At 41.2% G+C, this 14,775-nt stretch overlaps 1 protein-coding gene across 2 annotated transcripts in view; it reads right to left on the bottom strand.

The window, feature by feature from the left end:
• The window catches only part of Lrp6 (LDL receptor related protein 6), a 120,265-nt gene that overhangs the window by 19,047 nt on the left and 86,443 nt on the right, over nt 1–14,775 (bottom strand). For both annotated transcript variants that reach the window (XM_020161196.2, XM_074076033.1), the window contains exons 11-16: nt 14,064–14,248; nt 13,151–13,477; nt 7,171–7,373; nt 5,838–6,049; nt 4,307–4,497; nt 1,557–1,766 (exon numbers count right to left, since the gene is read on the bottom strand). In XM_020161196.2, the coding sequence (XP_020016785.2) occupies nt 1,557–1,766; nt 4,307–4,497; nt 5,838–6,049; nt 7,171–7,373; nt 13,151–13,477; nt 14,064–14,248 (1,328 nt within the window). The remainder of the gene's footprint in view (nt 1–1,556; nt 1,767–4,306; nt 4,498–5,837; nt 6,050–7,170; nt 7,374–13,150; nt 13,478–14,063; nt 14,249–14,775) is intronic.

Here is a 14,775-nt window from a genome sequence, read left to right as displayed (position 1 = left end):
CTTCTCAAAGTCTGTTTCACAGGTTGTAGTTATGGAAATCACTGCTCTGATTTTCTTGTTAGTTTGTGCTACAAGCAAGTTGACCCTCCATTACAAAATGTCAACGTCTAATGTGGTCATCACTTACAGTAACATGATCAGTTTGTGGTGATGAGACTGAGTGCCAATTATTTGCAAATGAGCATACTGTCCAAAAGACACCACCTATTATTCTACAGTGTCCAACAACCTGTAGCAGTGTTTCTCAACCTTTCAATTCCACAATACTTTTGATAAGCAAAACTCTTCTGTTACTAGAAATTTCAAAAAGTTTTCCCAAACATAAAAGAAAAATACACTGTTATAGAAATTCTCCCCTGAAATTCTAAAAACATCCATTGATACATTCTGAAAAACCAAATCTTCATATATCAACTGAGTAACTTAGGAACAATTGTCATCACTACCTTATTCCTGTTAAATGTTCAGCATATGTTATAGCATAAAGACAAAATTCCAACTTTCTAGTTGTTAAATAGCTCTAACTTTACTTGAAATTCATGAATGTGGCAACACGATGAACACTGTGGTGAATAACCACGCCTCTCACTCCTTTACTCCTTCTTGCTGCAGTTCCACTTAGAAGTAGTTCTCTCTCCAATCCCTTAGTCAACATTAGCACTCCTGGTAGCACCATGGAAGACCCTAGAAAAGCCACTGCTCTAAGAGTGCTTTTGATTACCCATATCTTAACATGAAATTAAGTCAAAAAGGATTAGGCATTTTCAAAAAATAAAGCAGTATAGCTACTTTTCTAAATTGAGAACTGAAAATTGTATCTAGAGGGCAAAATGTAATTTTTACTTTTGTTCAAACTAAAGGGGTACAGAGGGAAAAAGAAATACAAGCTTTATGTTACCAGTGTCTTTTTTTTTGCGGTGCTGGGGTTTGAACTCAGGGCCTATATCTTGAGCCGCTCCACCGGCCCCCTTTTCGTGATGGATTTTTTTCAAGATAGAGTCTCGTGAACTATTTGCCCAGGGTGGCTTTGAATTGTGATCCTCCTGATCTCTGCCTCCTGAGTAGCTAGGATTACAGGCGTGAGCCACTGCTGCCCGGCCTTTTAAATTTTTTTTAATAGTACTGGAATTTGAACTCAGGGCCTTGTGCTTGCTGGGAAGGTGCTCTACCACTAAAACAATGCTCTCAGCCCTATCAGTACCTTGACGAGCTGGTGTTCAAGACGATGAAGGTAAATCATGAGAGGCAGTCACTGGTGTACTTAAGAGTTGTGTCCTTTTGTTTCTTACGTTACTGCAGCTGGAACTCAGGACCTCCTACATGTTAGGCAAGCCCTCTTACCACTGACCTACATCTCAGCCCAAGAATTATTTTAAAATGAACAAGACCCTGCCTTTCCTTCACGCCTGCTTTATGAGGAGATGCTTAATTTGAAAAGTTCCCAGTGAACCGAAGTAAAATCCTGAAGACAAAAGAAGCTGAGAAGACAAAGAAGTACATCTTAGTTTCTTACAACAAACCAAGACTCCAGTTAGCATAACACCACCAGCACTTACTGTATTCCTGAAGGTTCAGCTCCTTTACTGCGTGAATATCACTAAGCTGGGCGATTCGAGCCTGGACTTTGGTCCTGCCTTCTCGGCCTGTCATATCAATTTTCTCAATCATTTGCTGCTGCTTATCAATCCAGTAGAGCCAATTTTCAAACACGGTCAGCCCCACGGGCTGCAAGATGTTAGAGTCTTCTAACACTATCCTGTTGGCACCTTGGAAAGGAGGACACTTGTCAGCAATGACTCACATGGTCAAGTAAGACTCTCACCAATTATTCACTGATACCAACTAGAGTCTAACACACGGGAATGAAAGCCTAAGCTCTTTGCCAGAAAGCTGAAAGTCATGCTGAGAAGACACATACCTGCAGAAAATAGGCAAGAAAGCAGACATTCGAGTGCAAGCAAGAGTAACAAGGTACCCAATACGCCGTAAATAAATACTATGAAGAAAGCACTTAAGAGTTGCAGATTTTCTTGTGCAAAACAATTCCACCCTCACCCCACCTAGCTCCTCAGAACACAGCAAAACATAAGAGATTGGGACTGGCAGGGTAGCTCAAGAGGTAGAGCACCAGCCTAGCGAGTGGGAGGCCCTGAGTTCAAACCCCAGTATTTCCAACAAAAACAACTACAAGTGACCCGCAGGTTGCCTGGGTTAAGCCTCAGTCCAAGGTAAGAATTATTCCTACAACACCCTAGACACAAAGCTACCCAGACTCTGGAGAGGCAGTTTGTGATGCGATCTTGTTGGACAGTGAGAAAATTCTTTCACACAGTGGTTGAAATCTGTCCACACCCATCCCCTTTATTCACAGTTTCCCTCATCCAAAAGGAAAAACATCCACTCTTCCTCCACTCTTCTTCTCAAAAGTCCCCTGAATACATAACGTTGTCAGGATTTCCAAGTACTGAGTGCACTCAGAAAGGACATTAGAGTACATTCTAGGAATAGCAAGGAAAATTCCAAGCAATTAGTTTTCTGCTTTTTCAGTGAGAATAATGCTAAGTTTTAATAAATACAGAAAGTGTGACAATGGGAGACACTCCTAGACCACCACTCAGCTCTGTCATCAAGTAAGAGCAAGTTTAACAATGCTCTCTTCTCAAGCTGTACTAAAATGGTGGTGATGAAAAAATAAGTCTAAGTTATAAACCTGTAAGGACAAAGGAACAGAGAAGTAAGTAAGAGCAGACAAAACGATAATGAAATTAGGAAGATGGAGAAAGGGCAGACCAAGGATAATGATACAGTAGCCCAAAGAAAGCCAAATTCCTGCAGCCTGTGAAGTCAATGAGACACTAAAACAGTCGGTTCTCCTCCAACCTATGCAACTTAATAGGTTTTATGCTGAATGCATAAAAAATTCTAGAAGCCAAAAATAGAAAAATGGCAGCTAGGCACAGTGGCATATGCCTGTAATACCAGCTACTAAAGACACTGAGGCAGGAAGATCCCAGCTCAAGGCCAGCCTGGGCAACGTAGCAAGACCCTACATCAAAACCAACAGCAACAAATAAAAACTGGCTAGGAGTATGAATAGCAATTCTCAGGAGATGGGAATTATCAGTAAATACAGAACAGATTTTGTTAAATCTCAATAGCAAACAAGCTAATGGACATTTATTAATGTGATACACCTTCCAAATTAAGGGATTCGCAAAAATCTATACACCTGACACAACCACGTGCTGGAATGGAACTCTACGTACTGCTGACGAGACTGTGAATCAACACAATCACTTTGGAGAGCAACCCACATTCATTCTCTCTCTCTCTCTCTCTCTCGCTCTCTCTGTCTCTAATACAGAAATTCCACTACTGGTTTTGAGCCACAGAGAAATGTTCAGATGTGAGCACAGGAACATTCACTTCAGCACTGTGACAAAAAAGCTGGACAGTTCAGATGACAACACAATAGAAAATCTGTAGAATAGTCACACGATATGATTTAGCTTTGAAAATAAGTGACACAGTTGTGAATCAACCTTAATCTCAAAATCGTGGTTTTTCTGGGAAAAAAAAAAAGTTCTAAAGAGTATGTACAATTATTTTTTTTTAATTTTATTTATTTATTTATTTTTTATTCATATGTGTATACAATGTTTGGGTATGTACAATTAATATTAAAATATATATACATATACAAATTTAAACTTTCTTTTGCTTTTTAATTCAAATTTTTATAACATTTATTATTTTATATTTGTTTTTATTATATAAATATTTTTCATTATATAAAAATTTAAATTAAAAAGCGAATAAAGTTTAAGTACATGTGTGTATATGGCAAAACACACACACAAATACCCCAAAATATGCATGGAGAAGAAAAACATCCACCACCTCTGGGAAAGAAAAGGAGGAAAACAGAATTGTGAAGAGCACATACAGCTTTAGAAAAATGTTTGCATATGTGAAATTATGTCTGTGGAAGTTTATGTATGTAAAATTTCATAAGGAAAAATGGGCAGAGAGGAGACCAGTCCTAGGCTAGAACTCAGGCCAAAGATGAGAACATACACTAGAGCAAAACAACAAAGGAGAAGACATACATTTGAAATGTATTACTGATAGATCAAGAAAATCGGCAGACAACTAGACAAGAGTAGGGAGTAATGGTGTTGATGGCTGAAGAAAAGCTCTTCCCCAACCAACTTAATACAAAATAATACAACTCAAGAACGACACAAATGCTACTGACAGATCTTACAAGCTCAAATCACAATGCAGAAACACACTTGTTGGGTACCTGAGAGATCACTGCTTTCGATCCGACGGAGATCGGAATCAGCCCAGAAGAGTTTGCCTAACCTGCTGTCAAGAGCCAACGCGATTGGCTTACTTAAGCCACTGAAGAAGAGAACCTCCCGTTCCGTTCCATCCAAAGCAGCCCGCTCAATTTTGGGAGATCGTTCCTGAAGATTGGTAAAATACATGTACCTAAAGAGATTGGAGAAACAGTAAGTTACCTAAGTAAAAGACCACGAAAACCGAGACCATTCGTACTGACTAAGACAAACGGAGGTGGGGTGGTGATGCAGCTCCATGGGAGAGAACTTGGCCTGGCACACTAAGGCCTTGGGTTTGATGCCCGGCAACATAAAAAGAGTAAGTGGGGAGGTAAGTATCTTAAGTTTTACTTTTAAATGCTTTTTGTTTCATTTATTTTGTTTGTTAAGCTACATAGTTCAAGCCTTCTGCTTCAGCCTCCCATACTGGGGTGACAGGCACACACAGCCACACTCAGCATAAATCTATTACTAAACTTATTTTTTTAACTGATCCATAAAAACACAAAACTGTATGTATTAATGGGGTAATGTGACATTTCCATATATGTACATACTGCATGATCAGGTTAAACATGTATCTTAAGCATTTATCATTTCTTTCTGGCAGGACCATTGGAAATATCCTTTCTTTAGCATTTTGAGATGCACAGTACACGACTGCAATGGCCAGTCACTGTACCATGCAAGGCATACCACGACACCTTTCTCCCATCTAACTGCAACTTACTACCAACTCATCCACCTTTCCTCTGTCCTCTCTCCCTCCTACAAGTGTACTTTTGAAAACACTACAGGATACTTTCCCTACTTTTGATAACAGTATTGAGAGTATCCTGGAGCTAACTGGCACAGATTAACCTAACACTATGAGACACAGGCACACGCCCTCAGAGCAAGAGGGTAACTTAAAAATCAGTGACCAGAGATACTTGGACTCAAAACTTTTAAGTCTCTTCTCTAGCTGATCTATTTAATAATTATAAATAAGCCACATGTGAATCTACTCTTATTTTTAACTGACAGGTTTTCCTGTAACGCCTCTGAAGTAAGCCATTCGCCCTGAATTCCTTTCCACTCATTCAGATGCCACTGAGCATTGACTGTTTATTAAATGCAGAGCTCTGTACTAAATGAAAGAAGACACATTAGTTCTTCACATAGGAACCTAAGGCCTACTAAGAAGTAAGCAACTGAGAACAGTCACGTAGAAGGCAAACTGGAAAGGGTAAGTGTGAGCAGTGAGGCACACACAGAGCGTTGGGCACACAGGGAAGGGATGTTATGTCGGGCTGGGGTGTGGACACCAAAGGAAACTCATGGAGGATGCGGCAGTCCGAATGGTCCTGGGTGTTTATGTAAAATTTAGAACTAAACCAGGGAAGAAATTCTAGACAATGAACCAGAGAAAGCACCAGAAAGCTGGAAGCAATGCAGAGACGGGAGGATGGAGAGGATGGAGCAGCTCGCCGGAGCACTGCAGCAACATACCCTTTCTCTGGGTTTACCACAATGGCTCGAGGTCTGTCCTGCTCGCCTTTTAGCACCACTCCAATTGACTTTCCATCTAATTTTGTAACGGTAATGACATTGGTAGCCTCACAAGTCCAATAGATGTAGCGGCTATAAATATCAATGCTGAGGTCATAGGGTTGTATTTCTAGGTTCTGATTTGGAACTGAGCTCACAACCACAGTAAAGCCCTAAGGAAAGAAACAGACACACATATAAAGTTAAACTCCGCACCAGACAGCCCTAAGGTGACCACTCACAATGCTTACTCCTGTGTGGCTGTGTCACGCCTCAAAAGGATCTCTCAAATGTCAAGGAGTGTTTCTTACAGATACAGTTTTCACGGGCAAAGTGCTTCTTTGTTGGCACACCATCTCAAATGTCCCCTTCTGTTACTAGGACCAGGAGCAGAAGAGGGAGCTGAGGACAGACTAGTTGCTCCAGGGGCCTGATAATGCCTTAATTACGGACGAGACAGAGAAGGTGGCAGCTGTCCCCTGTAAGTTGTAGACAACTGTGGCTAGAAACCAGACCCCAGAAATCCCTCTAGAGCAGGAGTCTCAACTGGGGGCATTTGGCAATGTTTGGAGACATTCTGGATTGTCACGACTGTGGGAATATTATAGCATCTAGAGGGCAGAGGCCCAAGATGCTGCCTAACATTGTACAGCATATAGGGCAGCCCCACAACAAAGAATCATCTAATCCCAAATGTCAATGGTGCTGCATTTGAGCAACACTACTCTAAAAGCAACTAGCTGGGGCTACAATCCACATGGCCAGGACTCGAGCAGGGATAGAGAAGATGGGTAATATCCTCCATCCCGCAGTCACCAATATTTACTAAAAAATAGTACTGAGTCAATGAAACACCCAAGATGTTTTTAACTTTACCGAGACTATCATACATTTTCTATTCTTTGAACCTTTTAAATAATAGGTTATAAGCAATTTGACTATTTCTAACAATACCACTGGACCAGAGTAAAGCCTATTTGACTTCAAAATTTCTAACACTTCATACAATAGACCATATCATGAAGAAGACTACAGGAAAGGATGTGAGTGACATCCTAAGTCATTACCTATAAATGAGCTCAAGTCATCTTAATACAATTTTTTCCCTAATACCATTGTCAAAAAATTATTTACTCAGAGTAAGCAATTACTTTCAGGAATAAAAGCTACTAGCTCCAGGATTCATTCTCTCCCACCCCACCCCCAACAGAGTCAAATGAAATCATGTGGTTGGTTACTTCAGTTACTAGTCAGAAGACTGGGTTTATGGATTTTGAATGGGGTCCTACATTACCTGGCCACCATCTTCTTGTGCCTTTCGGATCATGTTTTGTCGTGAGTCAATCCAATAGAGCTGCTTGTCCAGTGGGTCATAGTCAATGGCCCGGACATTCCGAAGGCTGTGGATAGGAAGAATGATGTCAGGACTCTGTTGTTCATCAATCACCATGCGGTTGATGGCACTCTTCTGACTGAAGAGCAGGAACGTGGTGGGAGCTTAAAGAAAGAAAAGAGTGAGTCTGAAATATGGTTACTTTAATTCCGCACCACCCAAGGACGTCACCAGCCTGCTGTTTTGTGTCTTGCTTTATTGGGGTACTAGGGCTTGAAATCAAGGCCTTGCTTGGAGACAAGCAGTCTACCACTACAGCCACGCCCCAAGCCTGATCAGCCTGCTATACACGTGTCTTACAGAACACACACAGTAAGGCCAAGGACAGCAGTCTTTGGCATGTCCCTAGAGGTACTTCAGAGTAAAACTCATCAGCACTCCAGTTCCCAAGCTAGTTATCAATTTATTCAATGACACAGCCAACTAGCCTATTTTCCTTCATCTTGCAGATACTCCATAGGATACTAGATTTCATGAAGCATTAGATAAAAGACATAGAAAAGATAGATTTTTCTGCTTTATGTGTAGGTGATGGCTGCAGGGAGAGAGAGGAAGTAAGAATTGCCAAAAAACTAGTAATAGCAGATACGTGGCTCAATGGTAGAGGACTTGCTTAAGATGTACTAGGCCCTGGGTTTGATCCCCAACACCACATGAAAAATAATAATGGAAAAATGCATGGAAGGTGCTTTTTCATTTATCAGTGACTAGGTCTCTGATTATGATGCAGTTACCTTTAGTACCTGAAAACATGTAGAAAAGAAGCATTTGAGAGTACTGCCAACAACGGTAAAGTCTAACAGCATTTATAAATCATCGTTAAAATACAATCATCCCCTTTGGCAGAGGGATACAATGCAAGACTCCCAGCAAATGTGTGAAACCCTAGATAATACCAAATCCTATGTCTACTACGTTTTTCCTATAAATACAGACCTATGAGAATATTTTTTGTGTTTTTGTTTGTTCGTTTGTTTTTAGGTGGTAGTGGTACTGGGGGGGGGTTGAGCTTAAGAGCCTCGTGCTTGTTAGGCACATGCTCTACTGCTTGGGTCACACCATCATAAAATTTAAGGTATAAATTTGGCCTAGTAAGAGATTAACATCTAATTATAAAACAGAATCACAATATATTTTGTGATGAAATTGCCAGGTTACTGCTCTTGTGTTTGAGGGCCACTGCTAAATAAAATAATTGTTACCTGAATAGAAGCACTGCAATACTGTGACAGCTGACCCGACAGCAGGCGGGTGGCACCCAGAGCCTGGATGTGCTGGGCACGGGATGGTTCCAGTTCCCCGCAGAACGGAGAGAGAGCTCATTGCTACTCAGAACTATATGCAATTTTAAACTTATGAATCAGTAATGTTTCCGGATGGAAGTTGACTGCAGGTCACTAAAACTATGTAAAGTGAAACTGCAAGGGGGACTACTGTGTACATACATAAATCCCCCCATGATGCTCCAACTCCACTGGTGCTCAGTCTCCACCTATGTCCCAAGCCATCATGTCTCCCTCAGGGATCTGAACTGCCTAATGAGCCCCATTCTTCACAGCTCCACTCTGTGGTTCTGGGAGGACTTTTACACTTACACTCCGTGTGTGACGGTGTAAGTCCCACAGGAACTTGCTGGCACTCTTCATCACTAAATGAAATTCTGCTTCATTTAGTTCTTCATTAGTTAAAGCCCACACCCAGCTTGGAGCACTTAGAAAGTATCCAATCACCTGCTGGAAATCTCCATCACCTGGACTCCATCACAGACTGGCTTAACAACTTCTAGCAATTTTAGTAGTCTATGCCTGAAGAACACATTTCACATACAGCAGCTGGAAAGCCTCTCGCTGGTTTTTTTCAAAATTTTTTTTTTGGACAGTACTACTTTCTTAGTAAGTTTTTAAAGAGAAAGAAGGAAAGATGAAGTTTTGTTTCTAGCAGAATAAGCATCACTTGCACTGAGACATACAGTGAGATTTAGAAGTTTTAATTCTCAAATGTTCTTCTCTGGGAAGCAATTAACCAAACACACAGTTGGCCCCTAGTATATTTTACTGGGTATTCCTTGTCCAAGTCAAGTTTAAACCTTTAATAAGATTCCAGTTTAGGTGCAGATCTTGTTCTAGAATTATGCATTAAGACAAAGCCAAAGGCAGGGAGCAGTGGTGCACACTGAAAGCTCAATGCTCAGGAGGCTGAGGGGGGAGGATGGCTTGAACCAAAAAGTTCAAGACCAGCCTGAGCAGCATTCTGTCTCAAAATAAATGAAAAAAAAGAAAACAAAATAGTAAAAGAAATCAAGTGTGGCTCCAAATATATTAACAATTACCAACAGCACTATTTCTGCAAGGAAGCTAAAAGGTTTACTGTCAGTGCTTTCAGTGACCCTGAATAGCCTAATCCGTCCTGTCCTATCTCTAACGACCACTCCCATACAGAATGATGCTTTTAAAACTTGCGCTGCCAGTGAGGTGATGTGAAATGTGCTTTCCCGAAATGAGGACAGCACCACATACAAAGGGGGAGGTGGAAGCAGAAGGGAGATTTCACCTGGAGGTGGAAGGAAGGCGCTGCTCTTACATAAGAACCAAATAAACTACAAGGCCATGCCCACCACACATGACTGTGCCATTTCAGCATGGTGCCAAGGACACTGAGCAGGCACTCAAGTCCAGCCATGCTTGTGTCTGTCCAGAGGAAACAGCCATTGAGTGGAAGGGCACGTGTTTCCCAGACTTCCCTGCTTCTTCACTGTTTATTTAACAGTCACTTCCTGAGTGCCCACAATGCATTTGCAAGCACAGTCTAGAACCTAAGACACATGAGTGAAGAAAACAGAAAAAACTACTGCTTCATGAAATTATTCTAACAGGCAGTCAGAAAAACAAACAGAAAGAAGTTATAGTTTCTAAACAGTAAATTATGTAAATTACCCATACACAAAGAGGTAAACGCTCCAGGACAAGGAAGTCCAGGTAAGGGGTGCGAGCCATGCTGGGTAAGTGGAGAGGTAACTTGTGGTGGTAGGTAGTGCAGTCCAGGTCTCACTCTGCAGGGCACAGCTCAGTACAGACTTGAGGGTGAAGGACACCACACAAAGACATGCAAGAAGAACATTCCAGACAGGGGAAACAAGCAGCCTGACATTCCTAAAACAGGATTACTGGCATATCTGAACCCAGCAAGGAGGCCAGTGGGGCTGCTGTGCAGAAAAGCAAGGACAGGAAAGTAAAAACTGAGGGGTGGGGAAGAGTGGGAGAGGAGAAAGTGCCATGAAGCAGGGTGCTGATCATGGAGGACCTGCCAGCCTTGCGATTGCTGGGGCTTTCCTGTGTGGAATGGGGAGCAAGGAACTTTTGAGCACAGAAACAAGATGTTCTGACTTAGCTTCTAAAACAGGTCAAGGATACAACCACATCATCTTGGAAAACTTTTGAAGACAAGAACTTTGTATGAAACTTCTTATAATGTGCCTTGAATCTAATCAGTTTTTACACAAATACCAAGTAGTATTCATTACACCAAGAGCACACAGGAAGCCTCCTGAAGAACTGCTCACCCAGCTCAGAAAGACACCAACAGACAGAGACTGGGGACACTGAGCAATGACTTCCCAGCCTTCACTCACCAACAAGACCGAGCTAAGCAGCTAAGAGAACAATGGTCTCAGAGGGCCTTTCCGTGGCTGTTTCCATCTCTCCGTCAGTTATTACTCCTCTGTCTCCGTCCACGCAAAGACAAACTTCTTGAAAGAGATATCCATGTACACCACTGCCTTCCTTTTATCACTTATCACTTCCCTGAAATCACTCTCTTCAAAATTACTAAAAACCACATTAGCCAAAAATAAAGTGGGTATTATTATAACCTTGTCTCACCTGACCTCCCAGCAGCATCAACAGTTGTGTTTTTTTTTTGGGGGGGGGCGGTGATACTAGGGATTGAACTCAGGGCTTTGCACTTGCTACACAGACATTCTAGCCCTTGAGCTATACCATAGCCCTTTTTGCTTTAGTTATTTTAGAATAGGGTCCTGTGTTTGCCTGGACCAGGAAGGACTACAATCCTATTTATGCTTCCCACATGGCTGGATGTGGATGCAATCAAGTCCAGCTTTTATTGTTGAGATGGTGTCTTGTGAACTTTTTGCCTGGGCAAAAAGGATTGTTTGAACTGCAATCCCTTTAATCTCTGTACCTGGGATTACAGCTGGGAGCCACCATGCCCAGCCTGACATTTTTTTTTTTTTAGCAACATTTTATCTCTTCTCTTCTGTCTTGATTCTCCTCTGTCTTCTTACTTTTCTGACTGTGCCAATTTTCAGTGTCCTGTGCACTTTTCCTCAGGTCCCTTCTTTTCTCTCCAGGAGTTGGCTATCTATGTTCCATAAACCAAATCTGGCATGCTTCCTGTTTTTGTAATCAAGTTTTACTGGAATTCAGCCTCGTCCATTTAAAAAATATGCTGTTTATGGATGCTCTCACTCTAGTGTGGGGACAGAGTCGGGAACAACTTGAGTAGGCGTGACAGAGCCTATACAAATCTTAAAATATTTACTATCTGGTTCTTTACAGAAAAGGTTTACTGGGTCCTACACTACATCTTCTCCCTAGGTGACCTCATTCACCCTAAATACATCCTGGCATTTCCAAAACTTACACTTCTACCTCCTCTCTTTCCTCTCATAGTCCATCCACTCTGGATATCTAAACCATCCTGTTGCTCTCTCTTCTTCTCCACACAGAACCCACCACTAAGTTCTAATCACTGTAGCTTCAGGTACACCTGGAGTCCATCAGCGTCGACTGCTAGCACTGCTACTCCCACAGTCCAGTTCTACCAGCACACCCATGCTTGTCTTGACTTCCCTGCTGCCCTTCTTCCCAGCAATCGGCTCCCGTATCTTACTTAATCTTTGCAACCCTATAATAACGTAGTTATTATCTCTATTTTTAAACAAGAAAAGTTAAGGCTTAAAATTTTTTGTTGCTTACATAAAGCAAAAATCTAATGGGTGGCAGTTTCCAAAGTAATAACTCTTAATCATTAACCCACATGCTTACTCGCTCTCTGTGTCATCACTGAGCTTGTATTAGTAAACAGAAATACTCTCCCAGGTGATTTCTAATGCATTCTCTAAGCCATAGACAGAATCACATCAAGAGTTAACTAAATACAACATCCTGGAAGTTAATTTCTCCCATGTCTCTTCTGATTTCTTGAACATATCTACCACCTGTTTTGGTGTCCACCAAGACGAGGGGTATTCATGTACACTTAAGGCATAGATCACGTTTCCCCTAACCAACACTGTTTTCTTACTTTGTTGTTAGCACTGTGTTTGTGTGTAATGTGAATTATTTGCCAATATTTAAAAATGAAAAAAATACTGAAGACCACCTCCCACTCCAAAACTTGGACTGGTGACTGGATGAGAAGACCTGGCCCCGTAAGTGGAGTTGGTAGCCACCGCCTGCTACATCTAGAGCACACACACTCTGTTTCCCCAGCTTCCAACTACTGTTTCATGTTACATTAAATTTTCAGATAATTTTTTGTTTGTACTTCAAAAGACAAAGGATTCTGGAATTCTCTTTGTTGTGCTATTTGTGCTGCTCATCCTCTCCTTTATAATGAATACATACATGTGAATGTGGCACACACACAACTTTAACACTATGCATATTTTGCACTAAATGCTTAATGCCCAGAGGCAAAAGACTTATACTGCAACATCAAGTTGTTATCATCAAGTAAGTGACAGAGATTTGCATCTCATCCTCGTTTTAACTAAACAAACAACCAAAGCTGGGTCCACAAAAGAGCAGACTGAAGCGCTTTCTCTTATAATCTCATTTGCTTTGGGGGAAATGCAGCTTACCACTACAGGTCCTGTTGTCGGCATTCAGGGAGTAGTGGGCAGGGCACCCACAAACAAAACCTCCAACTGGCACAGCCAAGCAGAGGTGGGAGCAGTGCCCGTTGCTGGAAGCACACTCATTCCACCCTGCCTGCCGAGAAGAGTGGAAGACGAGGATGTCCATCACGTAATCCAAGTGGCCCTGAATGATGGTGCGGTTTTGGCCACTGGTTTTGTTGGCTCGCTCAATGCTGCGTCGGCTCCAGTCTGTCCAGTAGATGTAATCTTGGTACTGAGTTAAGCCAAAAGGATGAGGCAAGTCATCTGCTATCACTTCACGGTTGAGTCCTAGTTTTGGAAAGTCAGTAGACAGGGGAAAAGCATAGGATGAAATATGTGACACTGACAAGTGTCTTGTTGGCCAAAAAAACCCTAACATATAAAACATCGTATTTGTAATCAATTTAAAAAAGAACAATGCATTTAAAAGCAATTCCAAAACCAGACACCAGTCCCCTGAAATCAATCTTTCTGCATTCCAATCCTAGGCCCCAACTCAGATTCCTGCTATAAATCACTGATTTTGTTTCAACTCCTGTAAATGGTCTACTTTGATTCCAGTTTTGTTTTCTCTACATATGGGCCTATGGTTCAATGTTTCTTCTTCTTTCTACAAATATATATGTATATAATACATATAACAGACACAAAAAAAATCACTTCAGGAATATATACAGAATTACAAGTATCAGTACAAATCCAACAATAATGACATTTCTGCATACTAAAGAGATGAATCCAAGGAACTGGGCTACTAAAAAAAGGATACAAGTGCAGACCAGGGAAAGAAGCTAGACGTTCACAGTTATCCTAACAGTATGTAGGATTTATGCATGAAGAATACATTACCTGAACAGAAAGCAGTGAAGCTTACCAAGCATATTTGAAGACTCTATTAAGTTGGTGTCCAGGTCTGTCCAGTAAAGCCTCCTTTTAGCATAGTCAATAGTTAGGCCATTGGCCCGCCCCACATTTGGAACTAACGTGGTCCGTTCACTTCCATCCATAGCAGCTCTGTCTATCTTAGGTTTTCCACCCCACTCGGTCCAGTACATAAATCTGAATTAAAGCAATAGGTATTCCACATTTCACCATTTGATCTTCTGAGGGGAAGGATTTTATTCATGCACAATAACTAAATAAATTTAAAGAAATATACGATATATCTAACAAATGAGTAAAATAAAATTACGATTACAATCCTTTCTACTATTTTGTTACTTTCAATGAACTACATTTTCTCACATCCCAAAAAGGATGTGAGGCAGCTCTCCTTAGTCTTTTCAGTGAATGTGTTCCATCCAGCCAAACCTAGGACTGGAAACAAACCAATAGCTTCTTTATTGCAGCACTGACATTTCTAAAACTAATGTCCAAGCAAACAGCAAGGAATGAAAGTTCTGGCTTCCAACTGAATCTGGTTCACTTCTAGCTGAAAGATATCTTGTTGTATTTCTGAATACAAATAACTTCAATATTTAAAATGTTGAACTTACTTTTCAACTTGTGTAATCAACTCTCCGAAAAAACAAACTGTGAGAGTACAGCAAATGTAAAATAAACAGTGGCCTTGAAAAAGCAAACAT

Source organism: Castor canadensis, chromosome 6, assembly GCF_047511655.1.
Source record: "Castor canadensis chromosome 6, mCasCan1.hap1v2, whole genome shotgun sequence".
In the NCBI taxonomy this organism is placed as follows: Eukaryota; Metazoa; Chordata; class Mammalia; order Rodentia; family Castoridae; genus Castor; species Castor canadensis.
The sequence above is the reverse complement of the archived record's forward strand: the minus strand, read 5'-3'. Positions and strand labels throughout refer to the sequence as shown.